This window comes from Leucopleurus acutus (assembly GCF_964270905.1).
Source record: "Leucopleurus acutus genome assembly, chromosome: 19".
Classification (NCBI taxonomy): Eukaryota; Metazoa; Chordata; class Mammalia; order Artiodactyla; family Delphinidae; genus Leucopleurus; species Leucopleurus acutus.
Window position 1 is genome coordinate 58,483,208 of NC_139161.1, and position 19,951 is coordinate 58,503,158.

General features: G+C 57.4%; 1 protein-coding gene across 1 annotated transcript; it reads right to left on the reverse strand.

Annotated features, from left to right (window-relative positions):
* Nucleotides 1-143: 143 nt before the first annotated feature.
* ADORA2B (adenosine A2b receptor) lies at nt 144-19,398 on the reverse strand (the record flags this gene model as incomplete). Its single annotated transcript, XM_082860941.1, has 2 exons — nt 144-807; nt 19,061-19,398. 2 exons carry the CDS (start codon nt 19,396-19,398, stop codon nt 144-146), a joined length of 1,002 nt encoding a protein of 333 aa, XP_082717067.1.
* Nucleotides 19,399-19,951: the final 553 nt, after the last annotated feature.

The window sequence follows — 19,951 nt, forward strand, 5'->3', positions numbered from 1 at the left end:
GTACCTCCGGGGAAGTGCTCCGAAGAGGCCACCTGCTGGCCTGTGAGGTGTAGCTGTCCTTCCAGTGAGAATCCGCCAGCCATGCCCTGTCCCTTTGTTACTGAACGTGTGCCTTCTCCTCGAACAGGCCAGAGGAGCCTCGGTCACAGGCCCACCTGGAGAGCAGGCTGCGCCCCTGCCTGCCCATCCCCACTCTTGCGGACGTCTGTCCGGCAGAGAACATACCTGGAGATGATTTTGTGGAAAGTGTAGCGGAAGTCTCGGTTCCGGTAGGCGTAGACAATGGGATTGACGACCGAGTTGGCGTGCGACAGGAGGATGGCCGTGTTCATGGCCCACTTGGGCTTCTCCTTGGCCCAGGCTGGCTGAAAGAGCGAGGCACAGTTGATGGCGTGTACCGGCAGCCAGCACAGAGCAAAGATCCCAACAATCATGGCCAGGGACTTGGCCGCGTGGACCTCCCGCTGGAGGACAGTCCTCGAGTGGCCCACGAGCTCCATGCGCCGGAGCTGCCTGCAGGCCACCAGGAAGATCTTGACGTAGATGACCAGCATTATGAGCAGCGGGGGCAGGACGCACCCAAAGAAATTGAAGTACACCATGTAGCTCATGGGGACCACGTTCTCAAAAAGACACTTCACAAGGCAGCAGCTTGCGTTTGTGGTTCCGTCCCAGGGCTCTGTGCAGTTGGCGGCACGGTCTTTACTGTTCCACCCCAGGAACGGGGTCAGGCCGATGCCCAAGGCGAGGACCCAGAGGACAGCAATGACCCCTCTTGCTCGGGCCCCAGTGACCAGACTCTTATACCTGTTGAAAAGAACAGCATCTGTCACCGCCAGCGTACAGCACTCTGCCACCGAAGTCCAAGACCCCACCTCTGCTCTTTGTTCCTCTACCCCTAACAGCCTCTACCGTTCAGCCTCAGGGGGCACCGTGGCCTTTTACCCTCAGCACTAACAGCTCGCAAACAGGTAGAAACAGCTTTGCTCTAACAAGCTCAATAAGGTTTTCATTCTTAATAACTCACCTCTGTTTAGTGACAAATCATGGTCGAGGAGAACAAGTGGAGAATTCTTAAAGGCTGCTTTCTAATCACCCAGATACTGACCTTGGGTCTAGGTCTCCTATGAGACACAGTTCTAGGGGGTCGAGATACACCAGGGAATGGAACCCACAAGACCCCTGCTTCTCAGGGACTTAACGTTCTAGCAGGGGAGACAGATCATAATAAACAACAAGCATAGGTTAGTAGATTATACAGTATGTTAGAAGGAGACGTGTAGTGTGAAAAGAGAAAAAGCAGAGTGAGGAAGGTGAGCTGTGGCACGGACTAGTGTTAAAGAGGTCAGGCGGGGAGGCTTCACTGATAAGATGCCCTAGAACAAACACCCAGCAAGTGAGGACCGGAGGCCCCTGGAGTCAGGCAGCCCCACCTGGTGACCCTGGGCGAGAAGCCTTCTGGTCAGTCTCCCACCAACACCCTAGGAAGAGTCATCCCCCTGAATTCCCCGGTAAGGTGCTGGAGAACGAGAGTTCCAGCAGCGTCCCTGGCTGTCTCGGCTAGCGGCGAAGTTGATAAAAATTGGGAAAGAACTTAGCAGATATCAAACCTTTTTAGTAATTTTTAGACCATTAACTCTTATTTAAAATCTCTAAAAATCATAATACACATTTTGGACGTTTTGCTACAAGGTAGTCCATATATGGTTTATACCAAAGGTATAAGCTCTGCTGTTCATAACTGGTCCATAATACGTATTTAACATAATGTATTGAAAAAAATGAAATAACATCTTTACTTAACCTCTGGGAAGAAAACTGGGAAATAACGGGATACACATTATCTTAAGACTCGTCTGTGGGAAGCGTCCGATCTCCTTCGCCTGCAGGGTTAAGCTCACACTTCTCAGCATGGACCACGGAGCCCTCAGGCCGCAGCCCAAGTGCCCCTGCCTGCCGTTTCAGATGGCTGCTGCGTCCTGGCCCGGCTGCTCTCCTGTCTCAAAGGTCAGCTCCTTTCCTGCTCCCTTCGCAGGCAAAGGTGGCCTCTCCCACTCTCAGGCCTCAGACACACACCTGTCATAGAGCTTGTTTATCTCTCGCAGGTGTTCAGCCTTTTAAGGACTTGGACCTTGTCCCTTTGATTTGGTGTCCCCAGGAGCTAGCATAGTGCCTGGCGCATAGGAGGTTCTTAGGATGGTGGCCATTACAAACACATTCCTGGCTCGCTACCAGACAGCTTTAAAACGGGCTTCTGCTTATTAGGAATGCCTGATGCTGTGGCCAGACAGGCAGCAGAACTGGTCCAGTTTGCGGGGGCAGTTAACCGAGGTCTTGCCTCACGTTGACGGTGACCCCTACGAGGGCAGCTCAGTTGTGGGGTCTTGACTACAGAGGACCTGCTGGGTGCAGCTGCTCGCTGAACTTTTCTGGGCCAATAAATCCATCTATTTCCAAATCCTTTCTGCTTCCCTCCTCACGCAGGAATGTAAAGCCATTCCTTATAAAAATGTTATTCCTGGCCATTGCCTTGCCAGAGACGTGAAGAATGCGATGTTACCCCTGGAGGGTAACAAGGCCACCGCCTCCTGAAGGCCAAGCACTTAAGAGGCACAGAACTTCAGGCCCACGAGGCAGCCACGCCTCCACTGTTCACGGGCCTCAGCTGCACCGAGCTGTGTACAGCTGAACACAGACCAGCCCCGCGGGATGAGTAAGATCTGGGGTTAGCACATTCTCTTGTCAGTCATGGTCTGGGATGGATACGGGAGGTGGTTCTGGCCAATGTGACTAAAGGAAGTCTGCTAGGGTACTTCCAGGAAAAGTTTTACTTGATAAAAGGAGAGAGACACACGAGGAGAGCTCCTCCCCATACTCATCCCTTTCTGCTTTTGATGCTCTTATGGGAGGCTGTGATGCCTAGAGCTGCAGCAGCCATCTTGTGACCATGAGGCATGAGCCTGAAAACAAAGCAAATGGCGAAGCAGAAGGGAGGAAAGAGTCCAGGTCCTTGATGGTGTCTTTGAACCACAACACCAACCCTAGAACCACCATGGCTCCATACTGTAGTTCAAGAGATAATTTATGGTCTTGATGGCTTAAGTCACTGTTACCTGCAGCCAACAGCATGCTCGTACAAACTGGAAGGGACTTTCATCTTATCTAGTCCAACTTCTCTTATTTTACAAATGAGGAACCAGACATACAAAGTCTTTAAGTAACAAAGGCAATACAAGAACCGAAGACCAGTAAGTCAGGACTTTCAGGCCTCTGTTCCTTACACCACGTTATGCTGCTTTTTTTTTTTAATATTTATTTATTTACTTACTTATTTATTTGGCTTCACCGGGTCTTAGTTGCAGCACACAGGATCTTCGTTGAGGCATGCAGGATCTTTTAGTTGCGGCATGTGGGATCTAGTTCCCTGACCAGGGATCGAACCTGGGCCCCCCTGCATTGGGAGTGTGGAGTCCTAACCGCTGGACCACCGGGGAAGTCCCTATGCTGCTTCTTTTACGTGACTTTTTCCTAAGCAATATTAGACACGGAGTCCTCTGTACACAGAGGGATCCCAGGGGGTGGCTTCCTGGCGGAGTTCAAAACAACTGGAATCCACCCACATCTGAACCTCTCAAAACTGCTGGATCCTGCGCATATGAAAAACTACTTTTACGCTAAATCATCTTAGATGAGGAACAGCAGCTGATTTCATTCGGGGAGCAGCTGGTCCCAGCCTTCTCCGTGACCCCCTGCACCAGGGCCCTTCTCCCCTACTGGCTCATTATTTTATTCAGAGTTCTTCCTTGTATTACCACACACTCCGCTGGCACTGGAAACAGAATCACAGCCCTCGTGGGCTGTGAAGCTAACGGAAGAGACAGAAAATAAACAGGTAAACACTCAAAGGTACAATCACAAGTCAGAAGGAGTCTGGCCAAACCAAAAGGAACAGGGTGCAGATTAGAGACAACCAGGAAGAGCTTGGACACAGGGTGTCAGGGAAGCCTCTTAGGCAGCAGAGCCGGAGGTGCAGGGGGCAGGGAGGCTCTGAAAAGCGGGGAGAAGCCATTCTAAGCAGAGAGAACAGAATGTGCATGGCTTCCAGACAGGAAAGGGTTTCACCTTCCTAGAGAAGCAGAGGGGTGAGGCTGGGCCCGTCCCCAGGCCGGGGGAAGGGGCTGGAGCTTGATACTCAGATACCCCAGTGCTGCGGGATGCCATGGGGGGCTCGAGGCACACTGGGGGGACGGCACTGGTTTCGGCTGCGTGAAGCTCACCGTGGAGACTGAGTTTCAGGGCCTCCAGAAGGAAAGCAGAGCAGTTAGGAAACTACTTCAGTGGTAACTGAAGTAACTCAAGAGAAGACGTTGGCGTGGGGCAGGATGACAGCAAAGACAGGGCTCACAGACCCCACCCCCCATCCTAGCAGCTCTGAACCACACGGCCACACGACACGCTGGGGGCTGGGGGAGACACGTGCCTACAGACTCCCCCGGCCTACAGACTCCCCCGGCCGCCAGCCGCACAGGGCACATCAGACACGCGGCCGCCCCGCCTGAGCGCCGCTCTGCAGGCACCAGGCCCGCGTGCATCCCCCGTCTCGCGAGGTCAGGGCACCATCGCCAGCTACAGATGTGGAGGCTGAGGCTCCCACGGTTAAATGATTGGCCTGCTGCCCCTGAACTGCAGTCAGGACACAAACCCACCGACCTGATCTGATTCCGGTTTTGCCCAAAGCAGTCACTTTCCTGCTCAGGACCCCGTGGTTCTCACAGATCCCAGCTCCCCCCTCCGCCAGCCCCGGCTCTGCTGCCCTCTGCCCGGGCCAAAGCTGCCAGCCGTTCCAGGGATCCTCCGACCCCAACTCCGTGGCCGGCCACCTGGGAAGCGGCAGAGGCCTCTGCTGCCCACTCGGCAGGCAGTCCTTATAAGGCGGCAGGGCGACGCTTCTGCTGGCGGACACAACCAGACCCACAGCAAGACGTGGGCTCCAAAGGCAGACGCGCTTTTAGCGCCGGAGCTGCAGCCCCACGATGGCAGAACAGTCCGTGTCCGCGAGACGCTGCCTGGACCCGGGCACGGGTGGGAGACGGCCAGGGATGCTGGGGAGAGCAGGCCGGTGTCCCTGCACCGGGCGGGAGGCTGGGGGCACGACCCCCGGGTCTCTGGCATCTCACGGGGGGTGGTGGGCTCCGCTCTCCTCCCCCATACCCTCTCGTCTCCCACTTCCGGCTGGGCCTCTGTCCTCTCCCTGAGCGCCCCACTCCCACCCTGCCCACCCCTCGCTCCTTTGCTCCCCGAGCACCAGGGGCTCTCAGAGCATCCTCGTGTGTGTGTGTGTGCGCGCGTGCCCCCCACAACATTCCTGAACGGCGGGAACGTGTCCTTTCCCACATCCGCCCCAAGTGCAGGAGGAGTAAATGGAAGGCGATGAGTAGAGGAAATGTAGGCGACGGTATTACACCGAGCAAGCAGGAACAACTCCAGCCACACAAAAGGGGTGTCCTGGGGGAGTCCACCCTCTGGGAAGTGGCTGTGCCCCCGCTGTGCCGGACCCGCCCACTCTCCATGCAAGGGGCTCATTAGCTAAGGAGCCGGATCGAGAGACAGTCACAGCTGAAGGGAACAGCGTGGACGCCCGGGCTCACATCATGACAGAGGGCTTGCCAAGCGCTGCCTGACAAGCGCCGGCCTATTTCTGGGCCAGGGTCCCCCCCCCTCCGGCTCTGCAGCCCTCGGCTCATACCAGGCCACACGCTCAGCCTCGGAAGCCAGAATTCCCAGCGCTCAGAGTGCCCTGAGTGCGGCAGATCCCCAAGGGCAGCCACCCCGGCAGTGACACTGAGTCCAGACAGGGGCTGGGGAGAGCCGGAGCTCTGCTCTCAGAAAAATGGGGAGAGCGGTGGCTGCAGAACCCACCCCTGCGGGGCCTCTGAACACAGATTTCGTGTGTGCAAAGCACTTTATCAATGCAAATCACTAGGTAAGTACACCCGGAGTTCTGTCCTGCTCCTTAAAATTGCCGATTGTTCCTTTAGGGACTTCTCCCGTTATGTTCTGTTTCGCTCCCAAGTTTCATTTCTCTGTAATAGAAACAATTCTGCTCCAAAGCAACATACACATTCTCAGAAAACGTCATATTCTCTAAAATCGCACACAAACAGTAACGGGACTTACGTGAAAATGGGGTGAGGACAGACCACTCAACACCTACCAAGAGTTATAACTAGAGTGCTAACAAGATAACTTGGACGGCCCAGCAGGCAGGTCCGCGGAGGGGGTGGGGGTAGAGGCTGCCGCGGTGAATATTAAAAAAGTCCCCAGAAAGTCTAATGGAAATCCCGGCAAAAGTGCAATTAGGGCAAGGCCGACGGGTGCCAAGGCAATGCAGCCGGACAAGGCGATGCAGCCGCGCGCTGTGAGGGGTGAGGGCTGCGGGTGCCGCAGGAGGCCCGGGCCCTGCTTCCCTCCCCGCCCCCCCCGCCCCCCCCCCCCCCCCCCCCCCCCCCCGTCCTGGGAGCCGCTCTGGGCTGCACAGCAGTCACACTGAGGGCTCTTCCCTCCCCTGCTGAAGCCGGCCAGGCTAATCCCACTATTCCTGCTCCTGTGTCCGGGCAGAAAGCCAGATGAACCCAGACAGTGCCTGCACCATCCCAACACCGCTCGCCCAGCGCATGCGTCCCGTTCACAGGACAGAAATTCCCCTGAAGCGCAGCCCTGGGCTCCCGTGGAGCCCCGCGTCCCCAGGGCCCCTCGCAAGAGCCTCCCTGGGGGGCTGCAGGGCCATCCCCTCCCGCGGAGCCAAGACTTCCTCCAAGGCAGGGACTCCCTCACTCACGCTCGTATCCAGAACACCTCACACCGGGCCTGGCGAGCAAAGCCCCGACGCCAGCCTGACTTTGTAAGAAAGGAACAGAGCTCTGGTTCCTTGGCACACGTACCCGCTGAACACCCACCCGGTAGCTCTAGACAAACAAGCCGAGGGGCGCGTGGACGTGTCCCGAGCTCCAGCTTGTAGCTCACAAGAGGCATCTGTCTAAGAGGGACCTCCTGAGGCTGAAGAGTTGCTTCCCACCAAGGTAACAGGGGTTTCAGACGTTGTCACGGACAGAAGCAGTAGCAGTTCTGCACTGTGCCCATTCAAGACCCAGGATCCACAAAGCTTCCCGCAAAGAAGGCCGAAGGCCCACATGACCTCACCGAGGAATTCTCGCAAACACGTAAGGAACAAATAAAACGATTTTTACACAAAAAGAACTGCTTGGTTCTGTTTACGTTAAGTTCAGGTCTAGGGGTGGGAGGAGGGTCTTCCGTCTACCGTCTGTGGTAAATAAATGTCTTGAGGGCCAGCCACCTTGTCTCCACGGCCTGAGATGGTCACGGCTGGAGCCTGCAGGGCCGCTGGAGGCCAGGACAGCGCCTGCCCACCTGCTGCATGACAAGCTCTGGCCGCCGGAGCTGCCCTTCAGGCTGAGTTCCTCCCGGGAGGAACAGGGAGGCCAGGACCACTCTGGCTCCTGGGGGTACCCCATCCCCTCCACCAAGTTCAGACATGCCTGAATCCCGGTGGGGACCTGAGCCGGGCCACTGCCAAGGTGCAGGCGGGTGGAAGAGATGCCACCTGTCCTTCATGGCCACCCGGGAGCCTCAGAGGAAGAGTGCAGGAAAGAATGTGGGCAGCTGTCCGCACCAGGTCAGCACGGCCAGAGGAGGCCGTCCAGAGTGGCCTACAGAGATGGCGGTGGTGGCCAGGACCAGGTCTCCCAGAGCTCACCTTTGAGGCTGGTTCTCGGCGAGGCTCCCATTTTGGTCTCATATATCGGGTGGGACCTGGGGACAGCCCAGGGTCGCTGGGCTCCAGACTCTGGTCTATTTGACGTGAAATAAGAACCCCCGAGAGAAAAGCCCACTGCCTGAACCCAGACCAGAGAAGAAAGAGGATACCTGTCATCCTCTCTCCCCGCAAAGGTACCCTCCTCCCACGGCTGGGGCTGAAACACACTGCGCTTCAGACACACCATTAATTGTCAAAAGCGTCAGCCACCACGCACACTAACGACCAGTCAGACGTCAGGAGACACGCGGCATCGGAGGGCGTGGCATCCTGTTACCGGTGACGGTAACTTTGAAGGTAACTGCTCGCGGGGGCGTCCACCAGGCTTCGCCGCTGGGACTGCTCATCCCTCTGTGATCGGCTGTACCTCGTGGTGCATAGACTTTGAGATTCTGTAAACATCTTGGCCCTCATCAAACTTTCACCGGTGAGTTTTATCACCTATTGACTGTTCTTCCCTGAACCGGTTATTACGATGACAGTTGCCAAGTGATGACCCGCTTACACTCAGTCATCCCTACTCATTAGTGAGCTGGCATTCTCCTGCACGCAGGAGTTCCTCCAAGTCATTATTTAACAAAACAAAACAAAGCTCTCCTAGCTGTGTTCATCACGAGGGCCTAGAAGAAATGACGCTCCAGCAGCCATGAGCGCTCCTGCCGAATCCTGGTTTGTAAATACCATTCTCCACGGCAAGAAAACAGGGCTCCTTGGAGAAATGGCTGATTCCAAAGCCAGAAAATACAATGGAGCCTGAAAAACCTTTCTGTGCCAGAAAGTAAGAAGTGCTCAAAAACGTGACGGGAACGCTCAAAGAGAAGTCAGCTTGCACAGGCTCTCATTCACCAAACTTGGGCATCAAAGTGAATAACAGGTATGGACTGTAACACATTAAATGAAAATAAAATTCCCTAAGTCCACTGGCATGTAAAAAACATAATTTAAGGAAAAGCAGGGAAAGGTAAACCTCTTCTCTACAGAAGAAGGACAACTGATACAGTGGAAGGAATGAAAAGAAATAAAATTACCATCTGACATGGTAATAATTGATCCAAGCAAGAATCATCAACGGGGAAAACACACTTTTACAGTGATGAACGCTAGCAGTGATAAGATTTAACACAACAGCAGTGGGACAGATTGACCCCGTGTGCCGTCCTATGTGATGGGCTGAAATGGACACACCATCAGGTAGACAGTATTCCCACCAAAAATGTTCAACTTGAGAATCTAATCATAAAGAAACAACCAAACTCAAAATAATGTATTGCCATGAAAGAGAGGGGGGGAAAAAAGACTGAGGAATGCTTCCAGATTAAAGAAAACCAAAGGCACATATTAAATGGACATGTGACCTTTTATTGGAATCTGAATTTTTAAAAAACTGTAAAGAAAATGATCGGGATAACTGGGAAATCTGACTATAGACTGTACCATGTCAATGTTAAAGCTCTTGAGTATAATTGTGTGTGTGTGTGTGTGTGTGTGTGTGTGAGAGAGAGAGAGAGAGAGAGAGGGAGGGAGGGAAAGCGAATGTAGCAAAACACGAACCATGTGGGAATTTGTCTTAGTTTTGAAACTTAGAAGTTGTGAAAAAACACACACTAGTTCAGAATGACTCATTCTTTCTGAAACCACAGACCACATTAGATTAGTCAAATGGACGCAAATGTGTGTGTGTATAACTATATATATATATGTATATATATATATACACACACAGATATAGATACATATATACAAATATATCTTTTAATAGCAGGGACTTTTTAAAAAGTACAAAATGAATGCAGTATGTGTGTGCTTGTGTATGTATTAAAAAACTACGTTTCTCACGACTTCTGAAAATGCCAAACTTAGGAGCTATTTACCCCTCTAGGCGATGCCAGCATGTCTCTTCCCCTCCCTCCCTTCTCAGTCTTCCACTCTCCCCGGCTTTGTCCTGAGGACACCCTCCACGAGCTTGTCGTGTCTCAACGACAAGCTGGTCCATCCCTATCGGGGCAGGTCCCCCCAGCACACATGTGTGTACACACGTGCACACACACACTGACAACCCCTAGACACGTCACACGCTAGTAACTGGACTCGCCTACTGGAGATGCCGGGGGGAGCAGCGAGAGCCCTGCTTATAAAGAAGCAGCAAAGGCAACCTTAAACCGATGACAAATAACCTAGAAAACACCCACAAGCATGCAGAGAGCTGCAAGGGAACCCAGGGTGCCTCCCAGAGAGAGTGTCGTGGAAATCGGCAGGAGTCGGCAGGTGCAGGACACCCCAAGCAGGGAGAACGGCACGTGCAGAGGCCTGACCTCGGCCAGGGGATCGAGGGGGTCCTGAGAAGCAAAGCAGAGACACAAAGGGGAGAGGGGGGCGGGGGAGGCCGGCCCTGTCCCCAGGCGCGAACAGGGCTGCAGGGGCAGCAAGGATGCAGGGCTGGCAGCGGGGACAGGGAGGAAGCAGAGGGGGGACCAAAGAGACCGGGCTGCAGGCAGGGTGAAGACGTGCAGCCACCAGCGCCTGGTCTGGGATGTCTTTCACTAGCGCCTGAGACTCTACATTATAAAAAAAAAAAAAAAAAGGCAGCTTTGGCGCTGGCGTTGGCGGTGTCAAAATCAGCGCTGGAAATCAAGATGTGGGACAGAAAGCTGCTTTGGGGAGCCCTGTGCGGGGCAGGGCGGTAGCAGACCGGCCAAAAGCAACGCCAGTGGGGCTGAGAGAGGAGACAGCAGCTTGAGGATGTTTCAACAGTGCTGAGTCTGGAGTGATGCTGTCAGGAGGGGCTGGATCCGGAGCCGAGAAGGGCCGCCCAGCCTGGAGCTCCCCGAGCGCCGCCCGCCACGTACCCCGCCCCATGCGGGCGCCTTAACGGCCCCCGTGCCTCTGGGATGGGACCCCTGGCGGCCCAGAAACCCGGGCTCACCTGGACTCTTCCTCTCCTCGGGCCCAGCATCCTGCCCAGTCAGCGAGTCCTCCTGAACCCGTCACCCCTGTGACCCCGTGTCCTCGTCGCGGGCCCGCCGCTCGGCGCGTGGTGTCCAGGCGGACGCCAGCCCAGCCGCGTCTCTGGTCCCCGTTCACCGACTGTACCCCCAGGGCCCACCTCTGGTCTCGGGGGTCCTCCCCGTCCTGGTCTTCTGGTCGGCTGCATGGTTTTCCCCGTGGCCCCTCTGCTCCAGACTCTGCCCGACCTCCCGGCTGGCGCGGCGCGTCAGCCTGCTTCCGTGGAGCCCTAAGCCAGAAACAGGTTGGCTGGGAAGAGAGGTTCCAGCCTTGCAGACAGCAGGTTCCAGACGGGACTTAGGGAAGGAGCAGAAATCAAGAGGAAGGCTGCCTGCTGACCAGCCTAGGGCGGCCTCGCCCCTCAGGCATCACGCCTGCACTTCCCGCATAGCTGGGCACTTATCCCTCACGTCCCCACCCTTCCCTGGGTGACCCAGTGACGGAGGATGGGGCTGGAGGAAGAGTTCTGATTATACACAATCTATGCCACAGCAAGAATCCAAAACATGTGAACCCAAAAGTGGTTTTTCAAAACTGACTCCAAAAAATTTCACCTTCAATCAAAAGTAAAAATATGAACGCTAAAATTTAAAAACAAACAAAAATAGAAGAACTAGGGGGGGAAAGTCAAGGAACTCTTCCAGGGGAGAACAAAAGACTAAAGTATTGGAACCTTATATGGAAGAGTACGTTTACAAGACAGAAACAGTCAAGGAGGGAAAGTCCCCATCTACTTATCAAGAATCCCAGAAGGAAAAACAGACGGAATGGAGATAAGGAAATAATCTAGGAAAATTCTTTAAGATTTCAGAGCTGCAGACAGACCTAAGTCTTCAGACTGGCAAGGCATCGTCCCCAGGTGAAGGAGAAAAGCTGCAAGTCAACATTTAGACCCAACCTCGTGGAATTTCAGAACACCAAGCAAAGCAAAAGATCCCAAAGGCTTCCGAGGAAACAGAGTTACAAAGAAGGATTACACCCAAGTCGGACTTCTTGGGCACCCTCGGTGTTAGAGCAATGCCTTCAAGCCTCTGAGCGCATCCAGTCCCACTACCAACCACGTGTGAGAAAGGAAAACGTTGCTGGCATGAAAGAACCCACGTCCTGAAAAAGCTACCTACGGATGGTATATAGACAAACATGTGGAATCCCAGAAAGAGGAAAGAAAACATGCGGGAGGGGGGCAAGAAATGGCAGAAACACCCCAAGAGTATGATGGGGAGACCCAGCACGACACCCGCGCAGCACCGTGCACCCTCCGCAATGAGAGTGAAGGAGTTGGGTAGTCCTCTAATTTCCAGATGGGAAATTGATGATCCAAACACGAGGCTGACTGAAATGGGGCATAATTCTGAGCAGTGGGCGGCACCTACAAACAGAACCCACGTGACCTGCCATGAGCCCCCATCTCCTGGAGAAGATGGGCTTAGCGACAGGAGGGCATTTCTGCGCCAGTCACCCTGCTCTGCTCGGGAAACACGTGCGCAGAACATTATACACGCCGGGTATCGGTTTCCACTTTTCAGAAACTCTCTACAAAGTGCAGGAAACTTTATTATAGATACAGAATAAAATGCAAATGTTATGAACCTTGACACTGTGAAAGCAATGGTATAATATAAATGTGTTCAATATGTAATTTGTGCAGGAAAAAGAACAACAACTAAGAAGCAGTGGTTTCCTCTGACAGGCAAATGGGAAATCAGAGGTCGGACTGGGTGACTTCCTTCCCCCAGTTTACCCTTTCATATGGTTTCATTCTCTTTGCTACGGCACGGATCGCCTTTGGAAAGTAACACCTCCTACCTGTCCAAAGTAAGGTAGAGACAGGGTGACAGCAGAGGTGGAGAGATGGGGGGAGGGTGGTACACTTTTCCTCATTTTTCTTGACAGTTAACAGCTACTGCCTACAAGTGATGGAATCAGAAATAGAGGCTGAAATAGGATCCACAGGAAAAAAATCAAAATATAACAGAAATTGGAAGGAACAGGGCTTGTGTCGTGTGGTAGGCAGTCGACAGATTCTGTTTCAAGACGGCAGCACAAACCCAGCTGTGGCCGTGGAGGGTGGAGTGGCCCTGGGAACCAGTGTGGGAGGGCTTCCAGGCAGAGGGGCTGGTGTGGGCCACTCGGCCTTTCCCTGTGGAGCCCTCTGTGCTTTTGAACACCTACTTCTTCACACTAGTGGATTTCTAACGTAGAACACGACAAACAAAACCAGGTCCTTTGTGGACTTACCAGTGCCTTGAGGACAAAACCCACACTGCTCAGCAAGCCTCCGGGCCCCTCGGACCCGCTGTGCTGGGACCCCGACCCTGCGGCCCGGCAAGCCCGCTGCTCCCACACAATCCCTACCGCGCCGTAACCCTCCATCCTCCCATCCTTCTCCCACATGAAACTTCGGCATCAGCCCCCCAGAAGGACCGCCGCCCCCCGTCAGCCGGGCCGAGTTAGAAGGCCATCCTCATCCCGTGACAGTCTGTTCCCAGCTTTAATTCTTTCAAAGAAGGTACGGTTGCTCTTTGCTGTCCAGTCCCTGCTGCCCACGGCAGTGTCTCCAGCCTGTCAGCCCCCGAGGTGAAGATCACAGCCTGCTAACGGGTCTCCTGGGTCGGGGGAGGGGGGGTTATAAGAACCACGCTGAAGCCCGGCTCCTGAGGGTCATCAATGAGTCAGAAGCATCAGAAAAGGCTGGGCCTCGCTTCCCGCATCTGAGGAAGGGGAGGCGGCTAACAGGCTCCCGCGGTCCGGGCAGCTGAGTCACATCCTGTGACGGCTCATGCACCTGCCGAGGCACCGGCCTTCTTCCCCTCTGGCCACAGTACTGTTCCACTGCGTCCTCTATCCTGGTGACATTTAAAGGGTCCCACTCATGACCGCCGGGGTGCCCCCTCGTCCACGCCGAGAGGCTGCAACCTCTCCCTCCAGGGGACACAGGCTTACCCCGCCCTGGCTGTGTGACCTGGGCCAATGACAGCTCTCTGAGCCCTGTCCTCCCCACCTGTGCATCTGGAGGTGACAGGATCGCCCCCAGAAGGCTGTCGCAGGGGCTCACCGAGATGAGGCATGGGGGGGCGGTGCCCAGAAAAGGTCAAAAGAGTGGCTGCCACTCACAACCGTGCCCTGCGTTCCAGTGTCCGGAGCACACCTGTCTGCCCACGTGTCCCTGCTCTGGTGTTGTGACCCCGGCCGGCAGGCAAGCGTGAGGTGGAGACAGGGTACCACAGGGCAGCTGTGCCCGTGGTCACAGCTCGTCTGCCTGTGCAAATGCAGTTAACTCTGCCCCTTGACACATACTTTTTCTGCACGTGATCAAAGGCCACCTGTGCTTTCCAGAATCCTGTGCAAACGCTACTGAGCTGCAGAGCCGGGCACTGTGTCCCTGCGAGGCTGCTGCCCCAGCAGGAGCCCGAGGCCAGCGGCCTCCTCCACAGAGGGGCTCCTGGTCACCATCGTCCAGGACAGCCTAAGGTCGCGGGGGACCCCATCCCCCTCCCCCGACCCCCCAGGTGCTCGGGGCTCCGTCTCCACCTCCCCCTGCCCCAGGGGCTCCTGCACAAACGTCCAGCTGGTTGGACTCTACACGCAGCGAGGGGACGGGACCCCAGGCGCCCTCCAGATTGGAGATGGGCCGGAGGGGAGCAGCGGGTGGGGGGGGGGGTGATCCCCGCAGGAGCTGGTCCAGAGCTGCCAGAGGGCACAGGCAACGAGGCCCAGGAGGGACTCTCAGATTCCACCAAGAGGGGGCCCTGCAGGGGTGGCCTGACGGGGGGGACATGGTGACAACGGAAGTGGAGGCCGTGAGACTGGACGGCATGTCAGAGAAGCTTCCTGTCAAGGAAACCAAGGAATGGCCGGCATGTGGGTGGGGCGAGTGGCGACGGAGGGTCCGTTTCGCACGTTCGGATAATGATGGGGGTTCCCTGGGGCCATGGTAACAAAGCGCGGCTAACTTGAGCGGAGGCTGACACCACTCACTCCCTCCACTCCCTGGAGGCCAGGAGCCCGGAATCAAGCGCGGCAGGGCCAGGCTCCTCACAGGCTCTAGGGGAGGCGGGGCTCTGGTGGCCGCCCAGCATCCCAGTCTTTGCCTCCATCTGCAAACGCCTTCCCCCTTCTCTCTGCTTGTTTACTTTATAGGAACGGGGTTTCACTTAGGGGCCACCAGGTCATCCCGGGTAAGCTCCTCCTCTGAAGATCGACATAAGGTGATGTTCATTCTTTTCCCACCTAAGGCCAAATTCACAGGTTCTGGGGATTAGAGTGTGGACACCATTCAACCCACTCCAATGGGAATGATCTGGAAGAGAAAGACAGCCCTGGTGTGGAAGAAGGGAGGACCCAAGGCGGGGAGTGGTGGGACCCAGAGCTGAAACCTTCTTTCCCAGCTTTATTTCAAAACAACATTACAGGGACTTCCCTGGTGGCTCAGTGGTTAAGAACCTGCAGGGGACACGGGGTCGAGCCCTGGTCTGGGAAGATCCCACATGCCGTGGAGCAACTAAGCCCGTGCGCCACAACTACTGAGCCTGCGCTCTAAAGCCCGAGAGCCACAATTACTGAAGCCTGTGTGCCTAGAGCCCGTGCTCTGCAACAAGAGAAGCCACCACAATGAGAAGCCCACGCACCACAGCAAAGAGTAGCCCCCGCTCGCTGCAACTAGAGAAAGGCCACGCGCAGCAACGAAGACCCAACGCAGCCAAAAGAAAAAAAAAAGTAGATAATGTTTAAAAAAAAATCACAGGTGAATTTTATTGTATGGGAACTGCAGCTCAATTTAAAAAAAGAGAAAAAGTGAAAAAATAAAAGAACGCTCAAAATCCCCTGCCAGCCTCCTACAGTTCAGTCACCTGCAAGGAGCTCAGTGGAGGCCACCTTTTCACCCAAGACATAGTCTTGCTAAGAGGTCCCCAACACCTCCCTCCCAGACTGGACACGTGAGGCTCTGAGAAGATGCCTCCACGCGGCAAAGGGGGCAGGAGAGTGAGCATCCAGGGACAGACAGACAGACGCGGCGCCTGCCATCCTGCTGACCCACCCAACCAACCCAGCGCCCCCAGAAACACCCTCCTTCGGCCCCAGCAGACACTCAGCAGCGCGGTGCAGGGGAAACGGGGTCCAGGAGCCGGGAGGGCAAGCCTCCAGGCGGGCAGAGGGGAACCACGCGGCACTCCAGTGGCCTGGGGCGCGGCTGACAGGCAACAAGATTAGGGAGGAGGAAGGGCTCCTGCCAGAAACGCCTGAGCCAGCAGCCGCGGGCAGACACCCCTGCCCCGCAGAGCCCCGCCCTGCCGGCTCCCCAGAGCACCACTGGGCCTGGACCCCCGGCCGGGGCCTGCGTCAGGAGCCGCGCGCACCCGCGCGCACCCGCGCGCACGTGAACTGCAGTTAGCGGATGTTCTCCTGTGTGTGGACGCCCCTCGCTCTCAGGCCAAGGGCAGGGCCCGGTGTAGGCAGACACGCCTCCTGGTCAGGTCGGCACAAGTTCTCGTCTTCGTTTCCGGCCATCTCCTCGGGCGCCCCTTTCCTGCAACGCTCCCTGGTCAGTATCCGCCTTGACAGCTGGGCAGCCGCAGGGCTGCGGGCTCTGCGGCCTCGAGCCGTGCCCACGGCGGACCGCGCGGGCCTCCGTCAGAGCCTTGGGGCACCGGTGACGAGTCCAAGCCCCCGCTCGTGCCCGGGTAGGAGGCGGGCCTAAGCTTCTGGCCCTCACCCGGTTACTGCTGCCTCTACAGGGAGTCCCCTCCTCCCCAGCACACTTCCAACTTCACTCCCACTGACCCGTGACCCCAGGGAGGGCCTCGGAGCCGAGTGGGAGCTGCCCGGCCTGGGCCAGTAAAGAAGGGAGCCCCCCATCTCCCTGACTCCCAGAGGTCCTCGAAGTTTGGTGGGACCCTAAGTCCCCGGTTACATACTGGTACTGGAATCCACACACATCCGGCCCCAGAGGTTCTGATTCGGGAGGGCCTGGTGCGGCCCTGTAATCTGCTCTTTAGCTCAGCAGGCCAGGAAGTGCTGAAACAGGAGCCGTGAGGACCTCTCCAACCCGTGACGGTGGGCTGGGCACCAGGACACATGCCATTCCTTCCTGGGACAGGTCACACACACCTCCTGCAGACCTCTGACCTGCTGCGGGCAGGCCTGGAGGGCAGGGGTGGGACCCGCACTCACTCCGGGGTGCTCCGCCCTCCCCAGCCTACATCCCGCCCTCCTGGCTTCAGCAAACGCAAAGGAGAAGTTAGGGACCTGTGATTCACATTTCTTTCGCCTTCACACACCCACACCCATTCCTTCAAGACCCCGCCCAGCAGAGACCGGGACAAGAAGTAACAGATTTAAATTTTCATGGAACTTCCTGCTCCGTGGGGCACGGGGGATTCTTCCGGGGGATTCTTCCGGTAACTCGCACTGAGCTGAGGTCTCTCTGGACCTCTGCCAGGGCCAAACCCAAAGGGCTTCCGTGAGATAAGGCTGGGGCTTGTGGCTGCCTGCTGGGTGCAAACAGTCCAAAAGGCTACCAAGTAACCAACACAAGGACCAAGAGGCAGGAAAGGGAGCCCTAAGAGAAAAGAAGCTCGTGCCGTGCGCCCCGGTCCTCGGAAACCCCTGGGCTCTGTCACACCTGATGGGACACATGGGGCCTCCTGGTCACAGGCCAAGGGCAGCAGCACGTGGAAAGGCCCAGACACACAGAGGAGGCTCACAGCCTGGCCAAGCAGGAGGCTCCTGCCCTCGCTGGGACCCAGGACACAAAGCACAGGGAGCAGGTGTGCCACGCCAGCCTGCTACAAAGGCTTCTGGGAGCATGCCCCCCACCCCCGTCAATTCCCTCAAACACTTTTCCCGTACAGCCACCAATTCACTGCAAGCAGAATCCACTTCCAGAAACAGCCGTCTGCTCTCCGCCCACGTGCCAAACACTGATGCCACACACAGCAGGAACATGGGGCCAGCGCTGAGACCCAGTCCTGCTGCTACACTGATTCAGAGGCACCATCCTGCGTGTCCTCCCCTTGCCTACAGGACGCAGGTACCTACCTCTGGAATTACTGGCAGGATTAAAGGATGTAAGTTTAAAGCGCCTGACAGAGTTGGCACTCAAGAGATTAATTCCTTCCTTTCCCTCCTACTCAATTTCCCTGTCTCAGTTCTAGACCCAAAGAGATCCCAAGCTCACCCAACTCAGAAACGCCAAAGGGCATCCAGGCGCGCGCGCAGGAGCGAGAGAGGAAGAGGGAGAAGGAGAGGGAGGAGGGAGGGGGGAGGGGGGAGGGAGGGGGGAGGGGGGAGGGAGGAGGGAGGAGGGAGGGAGGGAGGGAGGAGGGAGAGGGAGGGAGGGAGAGGGGGAGAGAGGGAGGGAGGGAGAGGGGGAGAGAGGGAGGGAGGAGGGAGGAGGGAGGGAAGGAGGGAGGGAGAGAGACAGAGAGAGAGAGACAGAGAGACAGAGAGAGAGAGAGGGAGAAAGGGAGGGAGGGAGGGAGGGAGGGAGGGAGAAAGTAAATACTTTCAATTAAGCCCCACGTGATGCTTGTGATGCTCGGGCTCTCCAGCTCCCAGCTACACCTGGGACTCCGCTCCCCTTGCCGGCTGGCTCCTACATCTTCGAACTGTGGGAGAAACAGTGACCCGCAAGTCCTCCAGCGTTTGGAAACCCTGGTGGCACTTTCCCAGCCGCTGGGACTGGGCAGCACATAAACAAGGCTATACAACGCGCGAGGCTCTCAGGCTGTCGGTCTCGGCGAGCCGGGAAGCACTTTAACTCTCTCTATAAGAGAGTTAAGAGAGAGTATAAGAAGGTGATGAGAGTCCGCACGAAGGGCGCAGCGTTCCCCAGAGTTAACTGGCACCTCCACCCGGGTCGGCAGGTACAGCCTGAAGTCGGGCGGCGAGTCGCGTCATTTTGCCCACGCATATCCCAGCGTCCAAGGTTGCCCTGGAGCCTCTCTCCCCGGCCCTACCGCCCAGCGCTCGCCGGGCCCCTTCCCGCCCGCTCGGGGCGCTTTCCCCGGAGCTGCCCCGCCGGGCCGCACCCCCGGGGCCCCAGGGCTGTCCCTACTCGGATCCCCTGAAGGAGGCGCGCGCCCGGGGCACCGAGAGGGTCGAGCCCGGCGCACGTGTGTCCGGAGGCTGCGGGCCGGAACTCGCGCGCCCCGCGCCCCGGCCGGGAGGGTCTGGGGTCCCGGGGGCCGGGGCGGACGGGGCTCCGCGGGGCCGGGGCCTCACCTGAGCGGGACGCGCACGGCCAGGTACCTGTCGACGGCCACGGCCAGGAGGCTGAAGATGGAGCTCTGCGTGACCACCAGCACGAAGCAGGCGAGGAAGAGGCAGCTGTGGAAGTCGGTGCAGAAGCCCAGGCTGATAGTGACGGCGAAGGGGATGGCGAAGAGCCCCACGGCCACGTCGGCCGCCGCCAGGGACACCAGGAAGTAGTTGGTGGGCGTCTGCAGCGCGCTCGAGGCGCCCACCGCCGCGCACACCAGCACATTGCCGGCCACCGCCAGCGCGGCCAGCGCCAGCTCCAGCACCACGTACAGCGCGGCCTGTGTCAGCTCCAGCGGCATCGCCACCCGGCCCAGCCGCGCTGCCACGAGCGCCCGGACCGCGCGTCTGAGCCGGGGTCTCGAGCTCTGCCGGCCGGCGGGCGGGACGAAGGCGGTGCGGGGGCGGGGGTGGTGCCTCGGCCAAGCCCGCCCCCTCCGCCCCGCCGCCGGCCCCGCGCTCCGTGCGCCCCACCCGGCGGGGCGGTCCGAGCGCTCGCACCTTCCCGGGAACCCGCGCTGGGGGTCAGGGCCGGACGTGCCGCGAGAGGACCCCCGCGCCGCCGCCGCCGGGCGAGGCGACGACCTGCAGGCTTCGGGGTTACCCCAACACACACCACGGACACCGCTGGACGGCAGGGCTCGCCCGAGAACGACGGGGAGGCGCGGCCCGGCCGGGCTCCCCATCCTCGCCCCCAGCGCCGCCTCAGCCCTCTGTTCACCCCGGTTGAGCTCAGGCCCCACGGCCTCACACGGGGCCTTTAACTGAATCCCCAGACCCTTCCCCTGCAACCCCGGCGCCTCCGGAGAGCCCGGCCTGCGCCCCCTGCCGCCTGTCGGTATCCCCAGGAGAGCC